At 43.9% G+C, this 25,519-nt stretch overlaps 1 protein-coding gene across 1 annotated transcript in view; it reads right to left on the bottom strand.

The window, feature by feature from the left end:
• Nucleotides 1-4,470: 4,470 nt before the first annotated feature.
• The window catches only part of HPGDS (hematopoietic prostaglandin D synthase), a 69,329-nt gene continuing 48,280 nt past the window's right edge, over nucleotides 4,471-25,519 (bottom strand). The window contains exons 3-6 of the mRNA XM_006111950.4: nucleotides 23,592-23,684; nucleotides 12,002-12,111; nucleotides 5,727-5,825; nucleotides 4,471-4,960 (exon numbers count right to left, since the gene is read on the bottom strand). Coding sequence (XP_006112012.1) covers nucleotides 4,796-4,960; nucleotides 5,727-5,825; nucleotides 12,002-12,111; nucleotides 23,592-23,684 — 467 coding nt within the window. The 3' untranslated portion in view covers nucleotides 4,471-4,795. The remainder of the gene's footprint in view (nucleotides 4,961-5,726; nucleotides 5,826-12,001; nucleotides 12,112-23,591; nucleotides 23,685-25,519) is intronic.

Raw genomic sequence — 25,519 nt, 5'->3', positions numbered from 1 at the left:
CCCTTCCGATAGTCCAGCTCTGCCCTAGGCATCCCCAATTCAGCCACTGCTGGTCAGTTTCAGCAGCAGCTGAATCGGGGATGCCTGCGGCAGAGCAGCTGAGGTGCTGCTGGGTTGGTCCAGTAGCGCCACCCCTTGGCGCTGCAAGACCAACCTGGCAGCACCCCAGCTGCTCTTGGGGATACCTGGAGCAGAGTAGCTGGAGTGCTGCCGGGTTGGTCCCGCAGCGCCGAGGGGCGGCGCTACTGGACCAACCCAGCAGCACCCCAGCTTCTCTGCTCCAGCTGTCAGCCGCTGCTGAAATTGACCGGCACCTGAGTCCGGGAAGCTGGAGGACTGCCCCAGGCTTCCTGGAGTCAGCTGCTGGTCAATTTCAGCAGTGGCTGAATGGGGACAGCTGGGGTGCTGCCGAGTTGGTCCCGCAGCCCCAAGGGGCAGCGCTACGGGACCAACCCGGCAGCACCCCAGCTGCTCTGCCCCTGGCTTCCCCGATTCAGCCGCTGGTCAGTTTCAGCAGCAGCTGAATCGGGGAAGCCGGGGGCAGAGTAACTCCAATGGTCTGGCTGCCCAGAGCACTTCTGGGTTCCTGATGGTGCTGGACCATCAGGAGTGCTGGACCATCAGATGCTGGACCAATGGAGTTTTACTGTATTTTGTTTGTACTGTGCTTAGAAACATGGATGTAAAGATTGAGTTTCTACCCTACAGAACTTTTTCAGCCTTCTTGAATCCTGGTCATGAATCCTGTTAATACTTTATGCACTGTGGGTATTGAGTAGTTTTGTACATGTCAATGTCACAGCTCAGTGAGTAAAATGAAGCAAGTAAGGCAAAGATTTAGCTATAAACAAGATATAAGAGATCCACAACCAAGATACGGAGAAGAGAAGAACTCTATCAGGATTACAAGCATAAGGTTCTTTTTTCTGCAGTGGCATCTAAGATGACCCTAAATTTGGGAACATTCTGGAAAACTGCTCTTTGGAGGATATGTTAAAAATATTATGCAGCCCCAACCATCTCACTTCCTTCCTTGCAGCAGCAGTTGGGGCTAGACTGTACCTCCACTGATCTCTCCATGGCCGGCGAAACTTCTAGCATTTTGATCCAAATTTAGTTTCTAGTCTTGCCTTATTTACTATACAGTTCATTAGCTAAAGTTCAAAAGTATGTCTACGCAGAAGCTTTGTGGTATGATTACTACCTCTGCGCAAGATAGAATGCTTAAAAACAGCCATGTAGCTGCAAACTGCATGAATGGTGGCTTGCACTAATCACCCAAATATAATCCCATCTGACCACCTGGCTATGTACATGGATAGCTAGTATGGAAGAAGGCGGTAAGGAACAGATGAGAGACCTGAAGAGCAGCAGAGAATTGCTTGAGAGAAAGATCTGCAGGAAAGCTCAAAGAAAGCAGTAACTGTGGTTTGCTGGTGAAAAGTTCAAAGAAAACTGCTGGATGACCGGTTAAAGCCAGGGAGCCCTGCAAAGTTGAGGGAAGGCTGATGCAGTGGCCACTAGGAACAAGGGAAGAGCCAGCGTGGTTCATGTAAACCAGGCTCAGAAGTAAGGGTTGATATAAGAAGACTGTCCTAAGGAGCAGGTATGTAGGACTTGCCGGCAAGGAGATCTGGAAAGTGTAACACCACAGGCAGCCCTTTAACAAAAGACCTGCAGCGGAGGGCTGCAAGGGGAGCCCTGGAAGGAGATTCCCCTAAGCAAGGGAGGCAGGGGGGAGTTTGGCGGCAGGAGGGGGGGGGGAATTAAATTCTGTTGGGATTTGTTTGAGAGAGCCACCTTGGGGCCATAGGAGAAGACTTGAGGCAGAGAAGTGGTTCTTGGAACTCTTGGGTGGAAACCTAAAGAAAGAGGGCCTGGAACAGACACTAAGTAACTGACAGTGATTCATGATTCTCGGGTTGGTGATCTTCAACAGTGGCTTCTCAATGGGATTAAAGAGCTGCTGTGTTGGAGCCTTGTTTTACTTTAGGGGGTTGAAAGGAATTTTTGAGGGGTTTTTTGGTGCCCTAAAGAAAGGGATCTGTGCAGTGTGGCATTTGATGTGATTAAAAGGGTTGGAATCTGTGATTTGCTGCTAATAGAGGCAATGTTCTTTTTTGTATGGGTGGCTGAAGGGGAAACTGAGTTAGGTGTGTGGGTTGTTTCTTGCCTGCTCTACACGCCTACTGTGTCTTTCCTTTTGTCTTCGAATTAAACAAAAGCACAAAACCTGCCACTGGAGGAAAAAATATTGAGCTTCACATTGTTCAGGAGAAGACTTGAGTGGTAGTATAGAAGTTATGCAGATGAGGCTTTTTCAGAAGGTGCTGGCTCTCTAGTCTGCAATTATCTAAAGCAGTGGTTCTCAACCTGTGGTATGCGGACCCCTGGGGGTCCATGATGGTACTGTGGGGGGTCTGTGGAAAGTTGAGGAAAAGTAAGGATCAGACCCACTGTGGGACTGGTGACCCTCACCCGGGACTCGCTGTTTGCAACCGGCTGCACACATGTTGCCTCCTGCTCTGGGGACGGAAACTTGATACCTCAGGACCCACCATCCATCCTCCTGCCACCAGCTGCGCTGCCGTTTACGCTCCAGCTCTCTCCCTTCTCCAAGTTCTATGGTGGGACCCATCCTTTTCCTTTCCTTATTTTTCCCCCTCCCCCAGGGCTCTGTGCCCGGCCAAGGGTGGACTGCTGCGGCAGGAGCTGCCTTTGTCCCCAAGAGCCCCCTCACTGTATCCTCCATGGATGGGCAGGGTATGGAGGGGGTGGGAGCTGAGGAAGAAGCACAGGCTAAGGGATGTGCTGGCCACTGCTTCCTGCCACTCCCCTTGGCGGGGGGGTCTAAAATTTTAACAGATTGAGAAGAGGTCTGCATGCTCAAAAAGGTTGGGAACCACTGCACTAGAGAACAAACTAGATGAATTTCTAGGAAAGCGCAAAGCTAGTTATTAGAACCTAATGTACCAGACAACCATTCATTTTGTAAACAAGTGCTGAGGGAAGGTTTAATTTTAAAGGAGAATTCAGCTCCAGTAAAACTTGGTGCCGCTGCTGTTACGTAGGAGAAATAAGACTTTCATTCACACTGGTCATCTTCTCTCATCAGTTTACTTTCTACAGCCTATTGTATCAGACTAGTTTTAGATTGGCTCAGAACTGCAGTTTTTGTTGTATCTGTCTTTTGTTCAGTACAGTGAAGTTAGTGAGCGGTTATTCTGTGGCTGTTGTAAATAGATATATTGAGGATCCTGGGAAAGTTACTTGCAGCGTAAAACTGGCCGAAGGATGGGAGACCAGAGAGGGACAATTGGGGCTACTTTGCTTCAGAAAAATTATTGGGCCTAGTGAGAACAAATAAGAACTATAGGGTTAGAGCAGGGGATTGAATGTTGAGAGAGGGACTTTGTGCTCCACTCTGCTAAATGCTGTGTGTAACCTCAGGTAAGTAATTTAACTTTTCTCTTTCCTCATCTGTAGAATGAGTATGACATGTAACATGCTTTAAGAGTCTCCAAATAAAAGGCATTCTGTACATCAGAATTTCACAGCTTCTGTTGGTGCCCCATCTTGGGTGGGATGGACACAGGTATGCCCTCTATTTCACACTAAATGCTGCCATCTTACTGTGCCTTTTCTCTTACCTCTGCTTTTCCATCCTTTCCCTTGTCACTCGATCTGTAACTGATTCCCTTCTTTTTTTCACGTTCTCCCCACTCTCTCTCTCCTTTTATAGCTCTGCTTCCCCCATTCATCAAGTGGCTAAATAGTATGCACTTGGGTTGGGAGGAGTCTCTTGGGTCCACCCAATACTGAACAGTGGCTGCTGCAGCTTCAACTTGCAGCATTGTATGTGAGTTTCTCTTGTAGGCGCACAGAGGTAAAGTTGGCTGCCTTTCAAAGAGCTTTGCCTACAGGCATTTGTTTACCAGCAGCATGTCTGAACCAAACCCGTAGGGATCTGGATTTCCGCAGGTTCCCCACTCACACTGATGGTCTGTATTTCCCTATGTCCATTCCCTTTTCTCCCTCTCTGGACTAGTTTAGTATTTCTCACACTGAGGTGATCCTAAGGATGTAGAATAGTACTGTCAAGATAATTTCTATCCAAGAAACTGCCCTCAGTGTCTCTTCTTTCTCTGGAATCTGCAGTGAAAGCAGAGTTGGACGTACCAGTTTCAAGAGCTGCTGTATTTTAAATCTTTGAACATGAGTGGTGCAGGGGAAGGGATATCAAGTGCTGATACTCCTCACCAAACTCACCATAGCATTCTAAGTCTACCATGTCCACTTTTTCATTCATCTTTCATAAGCAGAGCTAAAATTGTTGATCATGTTATTTTGTACAGTGAAAAACATAATCCATCTCTGAGACATCGCAACTAATACAAGCATAAATGTACTGAAATGTATCCTTAGTATAAATCTCCATGTTACAGCCAGAGAAAAATACAGAGTCCGGTATATTTTAGTCCATTTTATAATTGATAATAGCAGCATTTAATTTATTTTGCATCTTTCAAATTGCACACATGTAAAACAATTAAATGTTAACTACTCTGAAACTTGTTCCATTGACAAGTATTCCCCTTATCCTTGAAAACTAATGAATGCAGGGAAGAGGAAGAATTTAATATGGCTAAAAATATGTCCCAAGCAGTGTGATAGACCGAATCATATTGGGCACTGAGTTGTCATAATTTTTGTAAAATAGTAACTCTAGAAGAAATTAGACGTGCTGAGTTATTTTGAATAAATGCACATGTTTTTCAAAACCAGAAAGGCTGATCTATAGTGTAGTCTTTGGTCTCTGCTCAATCCAGGCTGCAATAGCAGGAAGTGCTTGTACTCTCTCTTTCAGAGCCAAAAGTTTTGGATAGTTGTCCACCAGGCCAGGCCTAAGGACCAGAAAAGTTGTACTGCACACATCCCAGTAGAAATCAGCCCAGGTTACCTGGTGAAAACAAAGTGTAAAACAATTACTCAATGAGCATATGTGATCAAATAGCAGAACTATTAACATGGATGAGCTATAGTGAATCTAAACTGATGAACTGCATTTTAAATTTGTTTTGGGCCCTTCTATGTCCACAATCTTTTGCCTCTTCAATCTGCAAGTACAGGAGTTACCCCTGGTGAAGCTACAATTTGTTGCTTTTAGCATAAGGGGGTATGTTTAGGACCTATCCATGCTGTACATTTTAATCATGTTGTAACTTGACCCACTGACTTAACTCCAGCTAAGGATAGGGGTCTGCGCCTGCACGGTTGAGAAATTGTTTGAATTGATTTTTAAAGTGTTATGAACCAGTTCAGTTTATACTTAGTTTCCATATGCCAGTAAATATGGACCGGATCAATCTGTGCTAACTGACCATGGAGACCCAGTGTCGAATCTTGGGGCTTTTTAAGTAAAGGCTAGAACACTTACTCTATTTTCAGTTCAAACACATGCTGCAGCCACACTGACCAGTAGTGATGAAAATGATTTGATTCAAAACTGTTTTAAACTGGGTCTACAAACATGAATCTAGGAGTGTGGACCTGAAATTGTGAGGGTACTCAGCCTGAAAGCATGGTAGGAAGGAAAGCAAAGAATTAAAACCAACACAAAACAAAGGATGTTTCTCAGCTCTCTTGTTGGGAAGGCAAAAACTGTTAAATTTCCTCCAGTTTGCTACAGTAGCAAGGGGATTTGAAAGAGAAAAAAAGATACTCACAGATTTCCCAACCAGCCACTTTTTATCCCCTAAGAAATTATCCAAATCTTGTAGTAGTCCAGGAGCTGTATTAGTTAGGAGGTCGTTATAGATCTGTTGCTGGGGAAAAAAAAGAATAAGTGGAGAGGGTGATCAAATTTGGTTCTTCCAATTTCTTGAGGGAATAAATATGGGTTTGCAAAATGTCATGACAATGGAATCATTTGATTTCATGAGTATAACCTGAAAAATATGTATTGATATTTGCTTGGCTGGTATTTATATAGTGGTTATACACCTCATCTTTACAGTAGTTGCTAGTGCAACAAAAGGCTAAACATCTCAGAGCAAAACAAAAATGCTTTTTTTCTTTTAAGAGAATTGTTGCCTTAATTTGACCTGATATGACTCAATAAACAATTATCTGACAACTGAAAAACCTTACATATGTCTCCAATGGATGCTGCCCTTTTGTAGTTCTACCCATTTTCACAATGATAGTCTCTGAAGCCACTTTGTGTTTGTACTCTCTCTCTCTGGTTCTCAGTTGCTTCAGCGTTTGGTTGTTGCTCCTCCAACCCAGGGAGGAAGCAGGAGAGCTTTCTCTATGCTTTCCTCCGAGGGGGAGCAGTGAATGTTTTCCAGTGTCTGCCAAATGTTCTGGGTTTTTAATGACCTCATGGTTTGAGGCTTGGTTCAGCACCTGTATTTTGCTGTGAAAAATGTCAAGGGAGGCTGACTTTTGTGAGGTGATTACTAAGTACCTCTAATTGACTGTAATAAGTTTTCTGGGTGTTGCCTCTCATGTTGGGCTGGTCAATGTGCAAATGTCTCTGAGGTCACTGCCTTAGCATGTCCACTCTTTGTGAGGTTAATGGCTCAGCTCATATGTTTTGCTCTCCTGATGTGGCCAGTCGCTTCTGGTCTGATGTCAAGCAGGCTTTTGAGAGCTTTTCACTTAGCACCTCTCAACTTTTTTGATCTAGAGTCAAAAGCCATTTCTCTGAAGTTCACTGGCTGATAAGCTCATCTAGTGAGCAGATGTCCGGGCTCAGGCTTAGATGATGTGCTTTCTTTTATCCTAAGCCAGGCATGTCCAAAGTCCGGCCCGCGGGCCAATTGCGGCCCGTGTTCCGGTTTAATACGGCCCCACAGGTAATTTGGCAATATCTATCTTTTATGGCCCCCAACGAATCCATATGTATTGAGATGAATACATTGTAAAATCTCAGTTAATGTCAGTTGGTCTAAATCAGTTATAAATATATTTGGACACAACATGTATACTTGGTGTTATGTTCCTGTTCATATTTTTTGAACTTAAAAGTTGACAGACAACCTTTATTACCAATAATATGTAATGTAATTTACAATGTTCCTGACATATATTTCAGCTTCCTGGATTTTTTTTTCATCTGGCCTTCAGATATGAAAGGCAGAGTGATTTAACACCTGTTTAGATTTGTCATCCATGTGACGAAATGAAAAGTATGCTGTTTGCAATAAACTTTGCATAAAATAGTTAATTTGCATTTAATTTTAATGGTTCAAAGAATGTCAGGCAAAATGGTCAGCCCTCACGCATGTTCACTTCATCAAATCTGGCCCTCTTTGAAAAAAGTTTGGACACCCCTGTCCTAAGCAGATGACAAGATGCAGAACATAGTGAGATTACTGGCTTAGCAGCTTTGGCTATGCTGATGTTAAGGCAGAGGACTCACTGAGGACCTTCAGCCTGCTGGTCTGATGCTGGAAGGCATTCCTATGTAATGTCACTGGCTCAGCTGCTCAAACTTGCGAAACAGGATGAGGAAGGTTTCTCTTCAAACATTCTCAATATATTACAATCTCAAACCCAGGGATAGGAAAGGGCAGGTCCACCTTACAGGGAAATGTCCACCTAAGGTATGCAACTCCAGCATACCTTAGATCGAGTTGCCACTGTGTCAACAGGAGAAACTCTTCCATCAATTTCATTACACCTCTTGTTCTGGTGGAGTATCGAAGTCAATGAGACAGTGATTGATTTATCAGGTCTTTACTAGACCTGCTAACTCAACCCCTGGGGGTTTGCCTGCCACAGCACCAATCTTGGAGTAAGTGTAGACCTGCCCTTAGAGTCCTGCACGTTAGGAGGTCCTTAGAGAGGTAGCTGTAACTCTTACCGTCAAGGCATTGACAAACATCTGGTAGTGAGTCGCCATTCCTCATATGTTTGATATGAAAAGGGCTGGTAACTTGAATTTTTCAGAAGCACTCAGCCTGAACCAGATTTTCCCTGTATCATTTTGGTTAACTTTTTAGTCTACTAATCATTTTCATATTTCCTTGGCAAAGAGGGTTGAGGTATTCATGTTTTGAAAGGTAAATCCTTATTGTATTCAGTTGTTTAATAATTGTAGATTGATTCTTGTTGCATAGCACCCCATATGTGCCTGGCACTTCACATAGCAAGTAAAGACACGAGTTCTGTCCAACATTACTTATACTATTGCACTTCTGGAAATCTTTCTCTACTGCAGACATTTGACAAGCTCTATAACTGCTAGGTAGGCTCACTGTTATGTAATAACATGGCTTGCTCTCGTTGCTATTTATAAAGATTATTAGCCTTTCAGGGAAAAATTATTGATGATGTTTGTCTAAGTCCTTTTAAAACTTTCCTGCTGATTTTTGAAGTAACCTTAAGGTTTCTGTATTTGGCATTTTTTGTTTTGTGAGTAGTTTTAAATCATGTTGCAAATCGATTTCATTCCAGAAAGCTCAAAATTCCGTTAGGAATCTTTTTTTGGTTACAGTAACTGCTAGGTTTCATTTCTACCATAAGGTGGCAGCATTCCAACCCAAAAAGAAAAGTTTGGAAAGTGAATCGGGAGGAAGCCGGGCGTAGCTGCAAGGAAGAAGGCCCTTCAGGAGAGTTTCTGAAGAAACAATTTTCTAGGACCCTATCCCTCCTGTTTCACCACCTCTTGCCCATTTCCCCATCCCACACAAAGTGAGGATTGGTGTGTTTGTCTTTTAGTGCTGGTGACATAAGCTTGACTGCTAGCCCCGGAGGCATAAAAACTCCAGCCTCAGAACAGGTGCAGTATGTAGGCTAGTGTCATACAAGGGTCCCTAACTCATTATGGAGACATTGGTAACTTCAGTGGCTGTGGCAATAGTACTGCCACCCCAAGGTTTTAAAAAAAAACGTTACCCCTCCCTGCACGTGTGCACACATACGAAAACTGGGGGTTGGGATTTGAGTCATTCAAGGTTTGTGTTTTCAAGCACTGCTCTGAGGGAAACTTTTCCTTTAAATGTAAAGCTGTCCATCTCGCACAATCATTGACTCCAGCTGGGGCTTAAGGAAAGCATAAAGGTGAGATTCATCCTGAAAATTGTGAGAGCTAATACTGAGATAAAGCTTCACACTTTCAGGAGAGATTCCACCTCTTCACATGCAAAGAATAAAGTGCTACCCCCACATCCAAAAATACAGCACTTATCCTGAGCACAGAATGAATTTTCTGAGAATTTACAAGTGATTTTTCATTACTTTGAATTAAAATTCATTATAATGTAAAGGCCTTGGCATGCTGACACTTTAGATTTTTATTCTGAACGATCTGCATGCTATAATCTAAGCTCTTTAAACATCCAGCATAATTAATACACATGGAAAGTTTGCACATATGCTGCATTTCAAGAAATTAGTTTGTAACAATTGTTGCTAATTCTGCCTTACTAAATCTCAAGCACAAGCAGGACAAGATCTTGGGTCATTTTTAACTAGAGTTAAAATTTGACACCACAAATAACTCAAGTTGTCACCCTTCCTCTACAACTGCTACTGGTCTTGTAAAGAGTCAATAGTCTGAACTATACTGAAGTTGTGATGAGGTTCTCATTAGTGAAAGATTTGGCCCATCATCTTAAAGTTTCCCTGGCTACATTTCATCTTGAATATCAGTGCTTGAGGTAGCACTTTCAGATGAGCAATGGAAAGGCAGGGGCCGTTAAAGCATAGACACACTGAAACTTGGGACTATCCCACCTCTTCAGGTTCACTTTGGCCATCTTGAACTGCTCTGGGGAGTGAAAAGCAGCTGTAAACACAACCAGTACTATTAGAATGTTTTGTCCTGTTCCAGCTAGACCAATACGTTGAATCTGGCCCATTATGGGAAAATAAAACTTAAAGTTGATGTTACCTATCACCAAAGAATTAGAAATGTCCTGTGGTAACCTTCTCTTGGGTTTTCTTTTTTGTGTTAATAAACGAAATATTTAATTAAAAAAAGAAAATTACCAAATAAAAATCAGAGTGGAGATTGAGACTACACATCAGTAACTAATTAGTGGTATAGATCAGTGTTTCTAAACCAATGGTACAAATACCCTTGGGCTACTCAAGAAAAGTCGGGGGGGGAGGGGAGTACCTCAACACAACTGAAATTTGGAGAAAACTGAATTTTTGTTTTAAGTTTTGCAGCATTTTATTATTCTTGTACTTATTACACCCAAAAATTTCATCATCTGCCTGGCTACGATTAACTTGTTTAAACAAATGTGTTGCAACGGTAGAAAGAAAAATTTGTGTGTCTGAAAACTATAGGTACTGGTGGTACTTATAATTTATTTTTTTTAAAGGGGTACTTTATAAAAAAAAAAAAGTTGAGAAACACTGATCTATATTACACAGATTTTGTAACTATCTCTAATCATTACAGGAAAGCACAAGTTAAGGCTTGATTTAAAAGGTGACTACTTAATACTCTCGTCTCTTTTAACTTGTCCTACCTTCCTCTCTCCTATTCTTGCTGGGACTGTGATTCTTCATATTAAGTTGGCTTCCCAACTAATTGAGATTGGATGGATGGAGCCGAGGGTTATATATTGCCTACAAGAGACCTTTTTTTTTTTGTTTGTTTTGCTTCCACTGTAATGCTAGCCGTCTAAAATAATGTGGAATTCCTCCTCTCTCCACTTATTTTTTCAAACGTATTTTCCACCGCTTACTTCCTAAGCCAGTTCACCTTCTCCCAAACATATTTGTTCATTTCAGCGTCCAACCCTTCATTTTTTCTCTAGAGTCAGTTCCCAGAACAAAAGGAAATAATAAAAAATGTTGCTTTGTTTCCTTGGACATGTCATGAGGACATTTTCAGAAGTTTTACAGCACCTGCCAAGATTCATGCTGTAGCAGTTACTATTTGCCATTACCATTGGCTTACTATTGCTTTTATAAATAACTACTCATGATATTGCACTTTGTTTTTACAGGTTAGAAGAGAACAGAGTTTAGAGATGTACCTAAATATGGAACTTTACCTAATTAGTCTTATTTCCAGAGTTTTGGTTGAGGTGTGTATTTTGTTTCATATTTTCTCTGTGGGAGTTGGAATGCTATTAATTTTGTAAGTTTGAGCAGACCAAATAATAGAACATAGTTAGAAGCTAATGAAAATGGTATTAAATACATTCGTGGCCATTGAACTGCACAGAGGATATAGGAAGTTTTTAGTATGTATTTCTAATTAAACATCTAGGCTGTGTCTACACTGGCCTCCCTTTCGGAAAAGGGATGCTAATGTAGCACTTTGGAATAGGCAAATCCGCGGGGGATTTAAATATCCCCCGCGGTATTTGCATTAACATGGCTGCCGCTTTTTTCCGGCTTGGAGATAAGCCGGAGAAAAGCGCCAGTCTAGACGTGATTCTCCGGAAAATAAAGCCTTTTCCGGAGGATCTCTTATTCCTACTTGAAAGTAGGAATAAGAGATCCTCCGGAAAAGGCTTTATTTTCCGGAGAATCACGTCTAGACTGGCGCTTTTCTCCGGCTTATCTCCAAGCCGGAAAAAAGCGGCAGCCATGTTAATGCAAATACCGCGGGGGATATTTAAATCCCCCGCGGATTTGCCTATTCCAAAGTGCTACATTAGCATCCCTTTTCCGAAAGGGAGCTATATTGTGTTTAATGATAGCAGAGCCAGGAGCAAGGTAATACAACACATGCTTAAGAACACCAGAGGGAGTATCAATGTCAAAAGTAAAGAAAGAATAAGGGTATGTCTACACTGCAGAGTTTTTTTGGAAAAATGCTTTTTTCCCCCCAAAAAAAACTTCACTTACGTCCACACTGCAATCGTGTTCTTTCGGGGGGAAAAAAATCGAAAGAACAGAGGGGGCTTTCTGACATTGGTAAACCTCTTTCTACCAGGAAGAAGCCTTTTCCCGAAAGAGCTCTTTCCAGATACACTACACTTTCACAGGTATAAATCTCTTTGATTTAAATCAGTGATCAGATTACTTTCACATCCGGATTCTTCTCTGCCCAGGGAAACATGGACACGAAGTCATCAATGGTGTCCACAATGGCATCAGCCAGAGCTTGTTCCAGAGGAGTCTGACCGGCCAGACCTGTGGGATTCAAATTAAAAAGGGTGAGTAAAGAGACGCTATCTGCCTCAGCAAGTTATTCCTAAAACTAAGGTATGTGTGCTCAGGCCAATACTGCAGAGCTTTTATCAATATCCTGAGCTGCTGCTGAGCCCTCACATCCAGCAGCTACTTCAGATCCATTGCTCCATAACAAAACTCTTCATCTTCCCTTCTCCTGCCTCTCTGCTCCATCTTCACTCGCTGACAAGTCTGTCCTTCCTATCTCAGCCCCATGGAATCTTTGAGTCTTGCTTCTCTTCCTATTATCCCCAGACTCTCTCAAAGCCTCAGGATGCCTTTTTTTCCACTCCCATCAGACTTTTTCCACTTCTTTTCCCATCCAACTGCAAGTAATCTCATTTTCTCCTGGCTTTGCCTCCTCCCAAAGTGCCTCAGTTGAAGTTCATTTCCTTTCCGTTTTGATACCACCCCATCCTTGAAATCCTCTTTCTATGTCTTAATGCATTATATACAAGCTCCTTGGCTTTCACCTTGTCTCCTACTGCCCCACTCTTTTTCTCTCCCATTATTTTCCTGCCACCTGTGGTCTTCCCAACCTTTTTGCCATCTTCTTCTTCTTTTCTTCCCTTTCTCGTTTTGTCCTTCCTCAGTTTCATGCCCTCACTCAGGCTTCTCATCCTCATCTCATCTCATTCTAATTTCCCTTGAAAGCTTCTTTTTGAGCAACCTCTTTCCCCTCCCCCAATATCTCACGTCCTCCTTCTGAATTATTCTCTTGCCTTATTCAGATTTCAAGCTCCTCAGAGCACAGAACATGCCTCTTTCTTTGAGTAAAGCCATGTAAACTGTAGAAGCTGCAGAAACCATTTTATGTTTAGCTAGAAGCCATCTTTTGTAGTAGAAACCATTTCAGCTTTTTTCCTTTGCACGTAGGCCAGAGTGAACTTTCTATCACCCCATGCGCCAGGCCAAGGCAGATGTGCTATTGGAATGTGTTAATTGGGCTGGTTCAGAGAGGAGAGGTACTCCCTCGTACCTGGCCGCCATCTTGTTGATAAGGCTTTGTATTTCCTAGTTTAATTGATTATTTCTGTAATTGGATGCCCTGATGTCAGACTGTTTGGTTAAGGGTATAAAGATACTAGGATTGATTGTATTAGCCAGCCTCACTCGGCCCGGTTTTGCTTGGACCATGTTTGGCTCACTTTGCTTTTATTGGCCAATAAAACTGTCTGTTTAGCCGTGTAAACTGAGTGAAGTCTTTGCTTCGACAATTTTGAGGTTCCACTGAGATTCCTAACGCGCCACTTGCCTGTATGGACGGACCAGCACTCCACTTCCAAACCTCTCAGAGCGCTCAATAGAAGGTAAGGGGATACCTGTTACGAAATCTCCTGGTGAGGGCTTAGGATTTGGAGTGACGGCCGGCCATTGGGGTAAGGGGAGCTACGGAATCCAATTTTGTGGAGCGGCTAACATTTTGTCTGTCTGTGTCTGTCTTTGTCTATTAGGCCTGTCTTATGAGTCACAGTTCCAAAAGGGCACACCGGTGTCTCTAGTGAGGCAGCCATGAGCTGGACCCTCTGTGTTCGGACGCTAAAAGCTGGTGTGGTGCCATTACTCTCTCTCGGCACACGGAACTGTGGGAAAGCTTTGTTGACTCTCTTTCTGTTGTTTGTGAACGTAGTACTGACCTCTGAGGCTAACCCCAGGCCATAGTATTTCCCCATTCCGTCAGGCTGTCTCCAGGCGCCAGGACGTGGTGTTCTGTCGGGCTGGGGTGGGTGCCGGAAACCCCTGTGAGCGGGTGGATTTTGGTCCAGCGTCTCACAAGAAAAAGGGGGGGAGGAATCAGTGCGAGCAGGTGAATTCTTGATTCGGTGACTCGCAGAGCGAGCAGGCGAATTCTGATTCGGTGACTTGCAGAAGAAAATAGTGTAAGCAGGCGGACTTTGGTTCGGTGTCTTACAGAATCTTTTAAGCGCGTGCAGAAAATGGGGGTAGGTCAGTCTACAGGAATTCCAGTGCCTTCTAAGGACAGTCCGGCTTTCCTTATGTATACTCACTATGGGAAAAATACTTTCAAGTTTTTAAATAAGTGGAATTTGTATACCCAAAATGACTCTAAATTACAATTCCCATTGAAAGGGACTTTTGATGTAACTAAAATTTTACATTTAAGGGAGGCTCTTGAGGGTCGTGGAGCGAAAACTCCCGATCTGCAATGGTCTGCCTATCTACCATGGTATGAGGAAACCTTTAAAAGGCAGAAAGAATCTCAATTAAGAAGCTTCAAAGATACTCAGGAAAAACTGCAAACACAGATTAAACTGCTGAAAGAGGCTGGCACTCAATCGAAAGCAGTGATAACTAAGCCTAGTACACCACCTATTGGGCAATTGTATCCTTGTCTCCCAAACCCTGATTCACGGGATGACATGAATGATGTCCTGTGCCCCATGTGGAATCCCCTGCCATCCCCAGCCCCATTTTCAGCTCCCGACTCCAAGCAGCTTCAGGAAGCCAAGTTGTGACTGATAGGGAGAAACAGGGTACAGGGGTACTCCCCATTACATATCAGATTTCTGGGGGAAGCACTGTTCTCCTCCAGCCAGCTACTCCTAAGGGACAACGATCAGTGACACATATTGAAGCGGGGAATAATAGCCCGATTGCTACTTATCCTTTACGGGAAGTCCCAAACCCTAAAGGAGGGCGTATGCGGGTTTACCAACCCTGGACAAAGACCGAATTACACACCATGGCCAAAGATTTTCCTTCAGTAGAAGAGGACCGGGTGAAATTTAAAGCGGAACTGGAACTAATAATACGGTCTTATGGTCCTAACTGGCAAGACCTTGATCTGCTTTTGTGGGTGATTCTGCCTGATGATAAGCGTAAAAAGATTTTAGAGAAGGCAGGCTGGCCACCCGGGCCCATTTCAGGAGACCCGGACCTAGAAGATACTGTTAGGGCTGTCACCCGAGCTAGGAATGGACTGCTAGATAGTATTCTTCAGGTCTTTCCCAAACGTCCGAATTGGGTTAAAATTAACACCTGCAAGCAGGAAGAAAATGAGTCACCAGGTGCTTATTTGGAAAGGCTTACTGAAGTGTTTGAAAGGCACTCTGGCATTGAAAACCCAACTGACACTGCTAAGCAAGCGTTAGGTGCTGCTTTTGTTACTGGACTGGATCCGGCTATCCAGACCCAGTTAAAACACATAACCATCGGCTGGGAAACTAAATCCTTAGAAGAACTTTTGACAGTGGTAAACCACTGCAGACAGTGCATAAAGGCTAAGCAGGACAAAGAACCTAAGCTTATGGTTCTGCAATCGCTGCCTACTAAAACAGGCAGGGGTCGGGGGCGTCCCATAGAACGACAGTCAAGGGGCTCACCCTGGTCTGAAAATTCTGCCGGCCGTGGTAACCCCAGGACAGTGACAAATGCAATTATTTGTCACTATTGCAAACAGCCCGGACACTGGAAGAGTCAGTGCCCGAACTGCCCTGGGCTGCCAGAGCCTGTAGCTTTCAGACCACCGCAGGGTCAGTTTACGTTAGCGACGGCTGAGAGTCAATAGGGGTGCCCAGAGGAGGATTGCAACTTCACCTTTTTATCTCCGCTTATTCCCCTAAATTCTGATGGCACTCTCACTTGCCAGGTTGCTGGACAAAACACCCAGGTTTTAGTGGACACAGGTGCTAGCAGGTCCACCCTCCAAGGATCTTCTTTTTCTATTCCCATTTCTAACCAGGTTGTTAATGCAGTTGGTATTTCTAATCAAGTTGTACCTCACCCTGTTTCTAAACCTGTCCCTCTTGTACTAGGACCCATTTCAGAGCATCATTCTTTTCTTCTAAGTCCTACCTCCCCTGTGATTTTGTTAGGGAGAGATTTATTGTGCAGATTGCGTTGCACTATTTTCTGTACTCCTGATGGGGTTTATCTTGAAGTGCCTGCACAGATCCAACAGGAGGTGGAGGACCTACTGCAGGGTCCTGACACCGTCCTGTTTCCCTTAATTTCTGATTCAGATGCTGATCTTTTGTCCCAGGTCCCCAACTGTTTGTGGGCCACCACCCCAAACGAAGTGGGCAGGATATCAGTGGATCCCGTTTACATTTCTATTGACAAAACTAAGCGTCTGCCCCGTATTACTCAATACCAACTGAATCCTGCAGCTGAGGCAGGGATTCAGCCTGTTATTTCTGACCTCTTGGCACAAGGTGTTCTTATTCGCTGTACAAGTGAATGTAACACTCCTATACTGCCTATAAAGAAACCTGGAAGAGACACCTATCGTTTCGTCCAGGACCTTCGAGCTATCAACGCTATTGTTATTTCTCAATTTCCTGTTGTGCCTAACCCGACCACTATTCTCTCCTCTATCCCACCTGATTCCACTCATTTTACCGTTGTTGATCTCTCCTCCGCTTTTTTCAGTGTTCCCCTCCAGCCTGATTGCCAATATCTTACTGCTTTTACTTATAAAGGACAGCAATACTGTTGGACTGTTCTGCCACAAGGGTTTAGAGATTCTCCCACCTACTTTTCACAAATTCTACGGCAGGATCTCTCTGACATTACATTTCCTTCCGGCTCTGCTCTTATTCAATATGTAGATGTTTTGCTTCTTTGTAGCGCTTCCCTTGAGACCTGCAGATCAGATTCTGTTGTACTTCTCACTGCTTTAGCTAATAAGGGTCATAAAGTGTCTAAAGAAAAACTTCAGCTCTGCAAGCCCACGGTTCGGTATTTGGGCCATGACCTCTTGGCAGGGAGCCGTCACCTCTCTGCTGATAGAATCCAGGCAATCCGTTCTGCCCCTAAGCCCACTACCCCTTCCCAAGTCCGCTCTTTCCTCGGTATGGCTGGGTACTGCAGACAATGGATTCCTAACTTTTCTCAGCTAGCCAAACCACTCCAGGAGCTCACCCGTAATGCAACCCCTTCTCCTATACTGTGGGGATCTCAGCAAAACACTGCATTCTCATCTCTGAAACAGGCGCTAGCTTCTGCTCCAGCTCTGGGCTTGCCCGATTACTCCCGTCATTTCACTTTGTTCTGTCATGAAAAAGAGGGATGTGCTTTGGGTGTACTGGTGCAGAAACACGGTGATAAATACCGCCCTCTTGCTTATTACAGCACTTATCTTGACCCCGTTGCGGCCTCATTTCCACCGTGCCTCCGTGCCATTGCGGCAGCAGCGCGGATTTTAGAGCAAGCAGAACCTCTGGTTTTACAATCTCCTTTAACACTGGCTGTTCCTCATTCGGTGTCAGCATTACTCTTAAAAGGGAAATCCCAACACCTTTCTAATGCCCGTCTTGTTAAATACGAACGGCTTCTCTTTGCTTCTCCCAATGTCTCTGTAATCCGCTGTGACACTTTAAATCCCACTACACAGCTCCCTGCACCCCACGAGGGGGAGCCTCATGACTGTTTGCAGATTGTGCAAGCCGTCACCTCTCCCAAACCAGACCTGTCCGAAATGCCTTTGGATAACCCTGATTTTATACTGTATACAGACGGTTCTTGCTTTTACAATTCTAGTGGAGTTTTAGTAGCAGGCTATGCAGTTTGTACTGTCTGGGATGTCATAGAATCTGCCCCTCTGCCTACTGTTTCTTCCGCACAGGTAGCGGAATTAATGGCTCTCACAAGGGCTTGTCATATTGCTGCAGGAGCATCTGCTACTATCTACACTGACTCCCGGTATGCTTTTGGCGTAGTTCATGATTTTGGTACGCTCTGGAAGCAGCGAGGTTTCCTTACCTCCTCTGGCCACTCTATAAAGAATGGACCTTATGTAGCTGCTTTACTTGATGCAGTTCTTTTACCTTCGTCTCTTGCTATTGTTAAGTGTGAAGCTCATTCCTCTTCCTCTAATGAAGTTGCATTAGGAAATAACATGGCCGATCGGACTGCTAAGGCAGCCGCCCTAGGTCCTCCTCGGGCTGAAGCATTGTACCCTTCTCTCCTACCACCGCCAGCTCCTATGCCATCTCTTTCAGAACTAGCCCTCCTGCAAGACCAAGCCCCAGAATCGGAAAAGCAGGAGTGGAGACTGGCAGGGTGCACCTTGCACCCAGATCACTTGTGGCGCAGCTCTGACAGCCGCATTGTTGCCCCAGTGGTCTTGCTACCTCACCTTGCCTCCGTGCTCCATGGATTGTCGCACGTTGGCAAAGGGGGGATGGTGGTAATCCTAAAGCAAAATTGGTTTGCTCCTAAATTCTCCCAAGCAGCTAAAGATTACTGTCTGGCTTGCCCTGTCTGCCAAACCCACAACGTGGGTAAACCTGTAAAGACAGTTCCAGCAACCAGACCTCCGCCTTTGGGACCATTTCTGAATTTATTCAATTGCCTAAATGTCAATCCTTTGAATATGTACTGGTTATTGTTTGTTTGTTTTCGGGATGGGTAGAAGCTTATCCCTGCAGGAAAGCGGATGCCATCACAGTAGCTAAGAAACTTCTAAATCATTACATCCCATCATGGGGAATACCCCTGGTGATCTCCAGCGATAGAGATACCCACTTTACTGGACAAATTGTTCAAAAACTGGCAAAGTACTACTCTATCAGACAAGCACTGCACTGCCCGCGACACCCGGAGAGCGCAGGAGCAGTAGAGAGAGGTAACGGGATTTTAAAGAACAAACTTGCTAAGATATGTGAGGACTCTGGCTTAACATGGGTAGAAGCACTCCCTATTGCCCTAATGAGCATGAGAGCCACTCCTAATCAGAACACTTGACTCAGTCCACATGAAATTGCATGTGGCTGACCTATGAGACTGTTAAGCAGCCCCGACATTAACCTGGCTGATGCCACGCTTGTTAAAGGAAGCATAGTCAAGTATTGTCAGGAACTTATGAGGTGTGTACAGTCCTATCATTCACAGGTTAAGGACGCCTTCCACGAGGCCCCGACGGAGCTGTGCCATAAACTACAACCAGGAGACTGGGTTTGCGTGAAAGTTCACCAGCGGAAGACTGCCCTGGAACCTAGGTGGAAGGGCCCCTACCAAGTCCTTCTGACCCCCCATACTGCTGTAAAGTGCGAAGGATTGCCCACCTGGATTCACACATCCCACTGCAAACCTGTTCCAGCCCGTACAGAAGTTGGCCCTAACAAGGAGCATCGCAGATCTGGTACCGGCAACCCAGGTCCAGAAGCAGACGGGGATCACCGCAGACCTGGTACCAGAAACCCAGAGTCAGAAGTAGACAAGGATCAGCGCAGGCTTGGTACCGGCAATCCAGGCCCAGAAGCAGACGATCCTGAAAGACCGAGGCCAAGGTACCAGCTGCGGCCCAGAAGGACCTGCCAGCGATAGGTGAAGCAATCTACGAAGTCCTGAAGAACAGCCAGCATGAGGCTAGACAAACAATTCATGTTGAGCTTATGCTTAGTCTTGTTTTTAATACCTAGTAGTTATAACCTATATGGTTCAAATGTGTTTATGCTTTTAATGAACCAAGTTTCCCAAGAATTTAATTCCACAGGTTGCTGGATATGTGCTCACAGTCCTGTACATTCAGAAGGAGGCATCCCAATGATTCCAGTCCCACTGAACAACACTCAAATGAATGGCCCATTGTTTAGTGATCTAAAGCCAAACGATACCTGGCAGGATAAAGGGTTTACTAGCCCAGGGTATATCCGCCTAGCTCTGACACCAGTTGGAAAATACTGCTGGACATGTAATGGTTCAGGGGCACGAGTGGGAAAAAGCAGGTGTGAGGTAAACATTGTCCTGAATGGGGTATGGAACAGAAACAACACCTGGGAAAATAACAAAGGCCCTTATGACTTCGGAATCAATGGGTACTATTTGCAATGGATGATGAAGCCCCAATGCCAAAAGACCTTAACAGCAAAGGTTGGTCATTACTTTATATGTGGTCGCCGAGCATACAAAACACTGCCCAAGGATTGGAGTGGAACCTGCTACATTGGAGCAGCCTTCCCAGCCATTCGAATCACTAACCGTCTCCCTGGTAGTAGAATCCGAAACTACCGAGAGAGAACAGAAACACAGCGGTTTTGGGGAATTGCGTTCCCAGGATTGGGTGTGGCCTATGCAGTAAGAGAAATTCGGAAGCTGGAAGTAGCTTTCGAGAAAGTAGCTAATGCCACAACCAAAGCTCTCCGAGCCATGAATAAGGAACTAGGAGAAGTAAGACAAATGGTTCTCCAGAATCGGATGGCCCTAGACTATGTCCTAGCTAGTAAGGGTGGGGTTTGTGCCTTAGTAGGAAAGGAATGCTGTGTGTATATCAGTGACACCAGCAAGGAAGTGGAGGAAGATGCCTCAGAGATTGAAAAAACTGTGGAACGCCTAAATCAGGGGGAAGACTGGACCCTCTGGGGTTGGTTGGGAGGCTAGTTTGGACAGGTGGGAACTTGGATTTTGCAATGTATAGTTTTAGTATTGGCTATATTCTTCTGTGCTTATTTTTGTTTCTTGCTAATCAAATGCTGTATTTCTTGTATTCTGGAAAACAAGGGACAGACCCTTACTAAAGGGAATGTGGAAGTAATGATGTTAAAATATGATAAGCAGAGAAAGGAACAAGAAATGTATATAAATACTTTAATGGAAATGGAGGTGTAAAATGGTTTCATGGTTAGCCTTTAAAAGGCTAAAAGGGGGGAGTTGCAGAAGCTGCAGAAACCATTTTATGTTTAGCTAGAAGCCATCTTTTGTAGTAGAAACCATTTCAGCTTTTTTCCTTTGCACGTAGGCCAGAGTGAACTTTCTATCACCCCGTGTGCCAGGCCAAGACAGATGTGCTATTGGAATGTGTTAATTGGGCTGGTTCAGAGAGGAGAGGTACTCCCTCGTACCTGGCCGCCATCTTGTTGATAAGGCTTTGTTTTTCCTAGTTTAATTGATTATTTCTGTAATTGGATGCCCTGACGTCAGACTGTTTGGTTAAGGGTATAAAGATACTAGGATTGATTGTATTAGCCAGCCTCACTCGGCCCGGTTTTGCTTGGACCATGTTTGGCTCACTTTGCTTTTATTGGCCAATAAAACTGTCTGTTTAGCCGCGTAAACTGAGTGAAGTCTTTGCTTCGACAAAACATATATCATAAATGAGTCCCAGCAATAAAAGCAATACAAAATGCTCTTTGTTGCATTGAAATGTTTAAAAGATACCTGTGTAAACTTAACATTGACTAGTAATATTTTCAAAATGAACTGAAAGGCTTTGTTTTTTGGGGGAGTTTGCTTTTGCTTTTTACTTTCCATGGTGTTTTGGAGGGGTTTAGTGTTTTGTTTTTGGGGGAGGCCTGGGATAACAGTATCACTAAAACCTAAATCTGAGCTGGGAACAGCATCCCTCCAATTGCTTGGAGTGAGCTAAGTCAACAACTGTAGCAGGGAAAAGTTTGTAGACTCCTGAAATCAGGACCTATTAGGTATGAAATTGATGTGAAATAATATCTTTTTAAGGTGTATGTTATATACAAGTGGTTGGGATTTTTGAAGGAGCCAGCCCCCAGCATTTACATTTATTATTGCCAGCCCCCAGCATTTACATTTCCTGAGCCAGTTCCCAAAATACCATGTTTTAAATTAATGTGTTATCGTCTTTCTATTTGCTAGCATGTTGTTAGCATAGTTCGAATTTCAAGCCAATCTCTGATCGTTCAGGTCTAGAAACTGACTGCTTTAATGACAGTGGAGTTGTGCATGTAATTGCAAGTACAGGAGCTGGGGCTTTACATCAAGCACTAAAACCACAAGTTGGCAACCCAGGACACCTAATAGCTTTGGATGCTTTGAAAATCCTAACCGTATTTTTAAGTGTGTGTGTTTACCCTGTCTGCTTTCATATTGATGCCATAACTGCAGTGTCTGACCTGCTAAAAAATAGTTCTACTCTTACTTCCTGGCAGGTGAGACTTTAAAATGCTAGAATAGAAGTATGGTTGAGGGTTGAGTGTGCAGAATCCAGGGGAAGAAGGTGGTATTTGGCACACACAACCCTGATTGTGAGAGTAATGGGTCTCAGAAATGAATTCTACATTTCTTTCTGGCCATGTTCAAGTCATTCCTATCATAGCCTAGACCTACTCCTTTGAAAGTCTTCTCTTCTGCTTCATTCCTGCAACTTTCACGTTCACGGGTTCCAGCAAACCTTGCAGGAATGAAGCAGAAGACACACACATACACTTACCTTAAAAAAACCTAGGCTCTGTTTATTTGACAGGAGGGCGGGAAGGGAAGGAAGAAGCCAGTGGCTTTCACCCCATCTCACATTGGCAGCTAGGTGGTGGTTCAGTCTTTTCTCAGGTCCAATTTTTTGGGGGAATAGGTCAGTTCCATGTGTCAGCTTTCAGGAATAGACAGCCTTCAAGCCATCTGTTATGCAACATCATCAGGACTGGCAACAGTCCTGTTCATACTGTTTTTGATTCTGATAGTTCTAGACTTCTGTTGCCAGGTGGGGAAGTCAGATTGCTTGAGAACTTTAAAACTGCTATAATACATTGAAAAGAACAAACTGGCATGCAGGGATGGATTACCCAATAGGCAGACTAAGCATGTGCTTAGGGCACCAGCAAAGCAGGGGCACCAAAAAAAGAAGAGGAGATTTTACGGTATAGTATTGTTTTTATTTTGAATTACATATGGGGGGGCACCATAATCTTTTCAGTGCTTAGGGCCTCTAAAGGTCTTAATCTGGCCTGCTGGCATGGTTGGATGGCTGGACCATGAGATTGTACTTGCTCTAATTTCTATGAAAGGCAGGAATCCAGGTGAGAAGTTTCACAGTATGAATATATATCTTTTTAATTGTACCCACACTCTATCTGGAATCCAGCTAGTATATCCAGGAACTTCAGCTTGATTTAATACTCGAGTTCTAGCATAGTTCTTCTGGCTGGCAGAGTTTGGGATGTCTTATGATATTTGTGTGGTAGAAGTGTACTGTAGACTCGTCTAACACAGCTCATAGAAAACTATCTGTCTTACTTGCATTTGCCAGGAAACTGTTGAAGCTGCGGAAGTAACAAAATCTTACTGTTTTAATGGTTTGAACAACTTGATGTATTACCTCTGTAGAAATATACCTTACTAACATCACCACCCCCAACACACACACATACATACCACCGCCATATGGCATTTCTGGGTGCAAAGATGCTTTAAACTAACATCTCAATTGTAGCAATCTAGTGTAGGGTAGTCTCAGCTACACCACTTCAGGACCTGTAACATCACACCATGTCCATTAAATTTCCTTGATCAGATTAAATGAAACTGCAGCAGGAAAGGTCGACAACAGATACATTTTGTTGCTTTGTGCAAACCGCTTGTCAATATTGTCCTTTTCATATTGATTTCTGATCATTTAAACTTTACAGACTGGATCTTTGTATTGTCATGGCTCAGCATGTGTCAGCAGGTATCATTAAACACAGGAGCAGTCAGATGTATTAAGAGAGTAGGAGTGTAATATAATATATTACCTGTTTCTTTGGCCAGGTATCTGCCTATGGCCAGGCTCTGATGAATGATAACTCCGTCCACTTCTAAGATGGGGATTTTTCCAAATGGGATAGCTTTAAAAAAATCACAAATGGAAAACATGAGAACAATGTTAAACTCATCAGTGTAGTACTTTGCACTTACAATAGTGTCTTCCTCTGAGAATCTCAAAGCACTTAACTTTTTCACAGGACCCATAAGGTTCTGTTTTACACATGGATAAACAAAGACACAAGGTTAAGTGACTTTCCCAAGGTCACTTTGTGATGTAATGGTAGAGCAGGGAATAGAACTCAATTTTGTGCTCTTATGACTGAACGTGCTACCTCAGTGTGTGGAATTCTGCAGATCAATTAGCATGCAAGGATAATTTTCAGTAGGTTTATTTTTCTAATATTTTTCCTCCTAATAAGATAGAGTTTGGATGTTACAGACAAAGTGTCAGTCTAAACTTTATAACTCTGAAGAAATTAAGAGTTAGGTTTAGGGGCCGGTAGGGATGTGGGGTAACACAAATTTATTGTTGTTTTAAAGAAAAATTATATTTAGTGACTCAGACATTTTTTCTTCCAAAAATACATTGTGGCAGGAAATACATCAAGCATTTCAGCTGACAGACCACCAGCAGAGGACCAATGGATGCAGAAGGGGCTATATTATAGTAAGGTTAGGCTGCTTCTGACACCAAGACACAAATTACAGATCTAATGCAGTACATTGTGACCTGGCTTCCATTCCACAGATTGGAGAAAAAAATAGTCTACTCCAGGCAAGCCACAAAGTCTGAGAAATTGGTAGGGAGGGAAGGTCTAACCAAAAGCAAAATTGGCATGGCTATTCCAAGAGACTAGGATAGGGGTGGCCAACCCATTAACAAAGAGAGCCAAAACGGTGAAAAAACACACCAAAATTGTCACCCCCCCCCCCCAAAAGCCCCCGAGAACAGAATTGTTGAGCAAAAACAAGAAAAGGAGGCTGCCCCTTTAAGACGGCCACCATCTTGGGCACCATTTTTAAAACCCCACAGCTCCGACCTGGTAAGCACAGGGAAGCCGGGGACCGGGGGGAGCCAGTGGGGGACGGGGACCATTTGGGGGAGTGCAGGAGCAGCTTTGCAAGTCGCACTTTTGGGGGGGCAAGATCTTCATGAGTCTCAGGTTGGCTGCTGCTGGACTAGGAGTTATCTCTGGTATCAATAGTGCAACTCAAATTTAGAGGAGACCAAAGTTTAAAAAAAGTTAAATAAAAATGTCATTGGCCCAGGAGTGTAATGTAGCTAGAAACTCAAGTTCTTCTTTTTTTATATCTAGGAGTCTTAACTGGGTTGGTACAAATCCTTGGAAATGTTAGTTCTGCCACATTCCCATCTTAATTGCATGTAGGTAGGTGGCTGTGAGATGGAAGGAGACTGAAGTGTAAGATAAGGCAGCCCAGAGGAAGAGGGGGCTCTATCTATTTGAAGCTGAGCAAAAAAGCTAAGGAGTTGAGATGCATCTTGTTCCTTTACGGAGAGAAATACTGGAAGTGTGTACTCACCTGGCCTATACTAACCACTATGCCAGCCTCAGGACACTGAGGTATAGGTCCACAAAGTGTGAGACCCAGAATAAAATGTTTTGAGGAGTTAGACGTTTGGGAGTGTGGTGGGGCAACTGCCCCACACTGGGGTTAATACAGGCTGGAGGGAGCCTGTGCAGAGCCCTGGCCAATCAGAGGGAAGCTTTTAAAGAACCAATCGGGGTGTAACTTGCTGGGGCCTCAATATAAAGGGAGCTGCCCAGCAGAAAGAGATAGTTAGGCCCTGACTAGGGAAGATGCAGGACCAGTTCCTAGAGAGGCATCTTTGCTAGAGCAATGCTGGAAGGCTAGCGAGAGGGAGACTTGCCTGAGTCCTGCCAGGCTGCTAGGC

The sequence above is a fragment of the Pelodiscus sinensis genome, chromosome 4 (assembly GCF_052426305.1).
Source record: "Pelodiscus sinensis isolate ZL-2025 chromosome 4, ASM5242630v1, whole genome shotgun sequence".
Classification (NCBI taxonomy): domain Eukaryota; kingdom Metazoa; phylum Chordata; order Testudines; family Trionychidae; genus Pelodiscus; species Pelodiscus sinensis.
The sequence above is the reverse complement of the archived record's forward strand: the minus strand, read 5'-3'. Positions and strand labels throughout refer to the sequence as shown.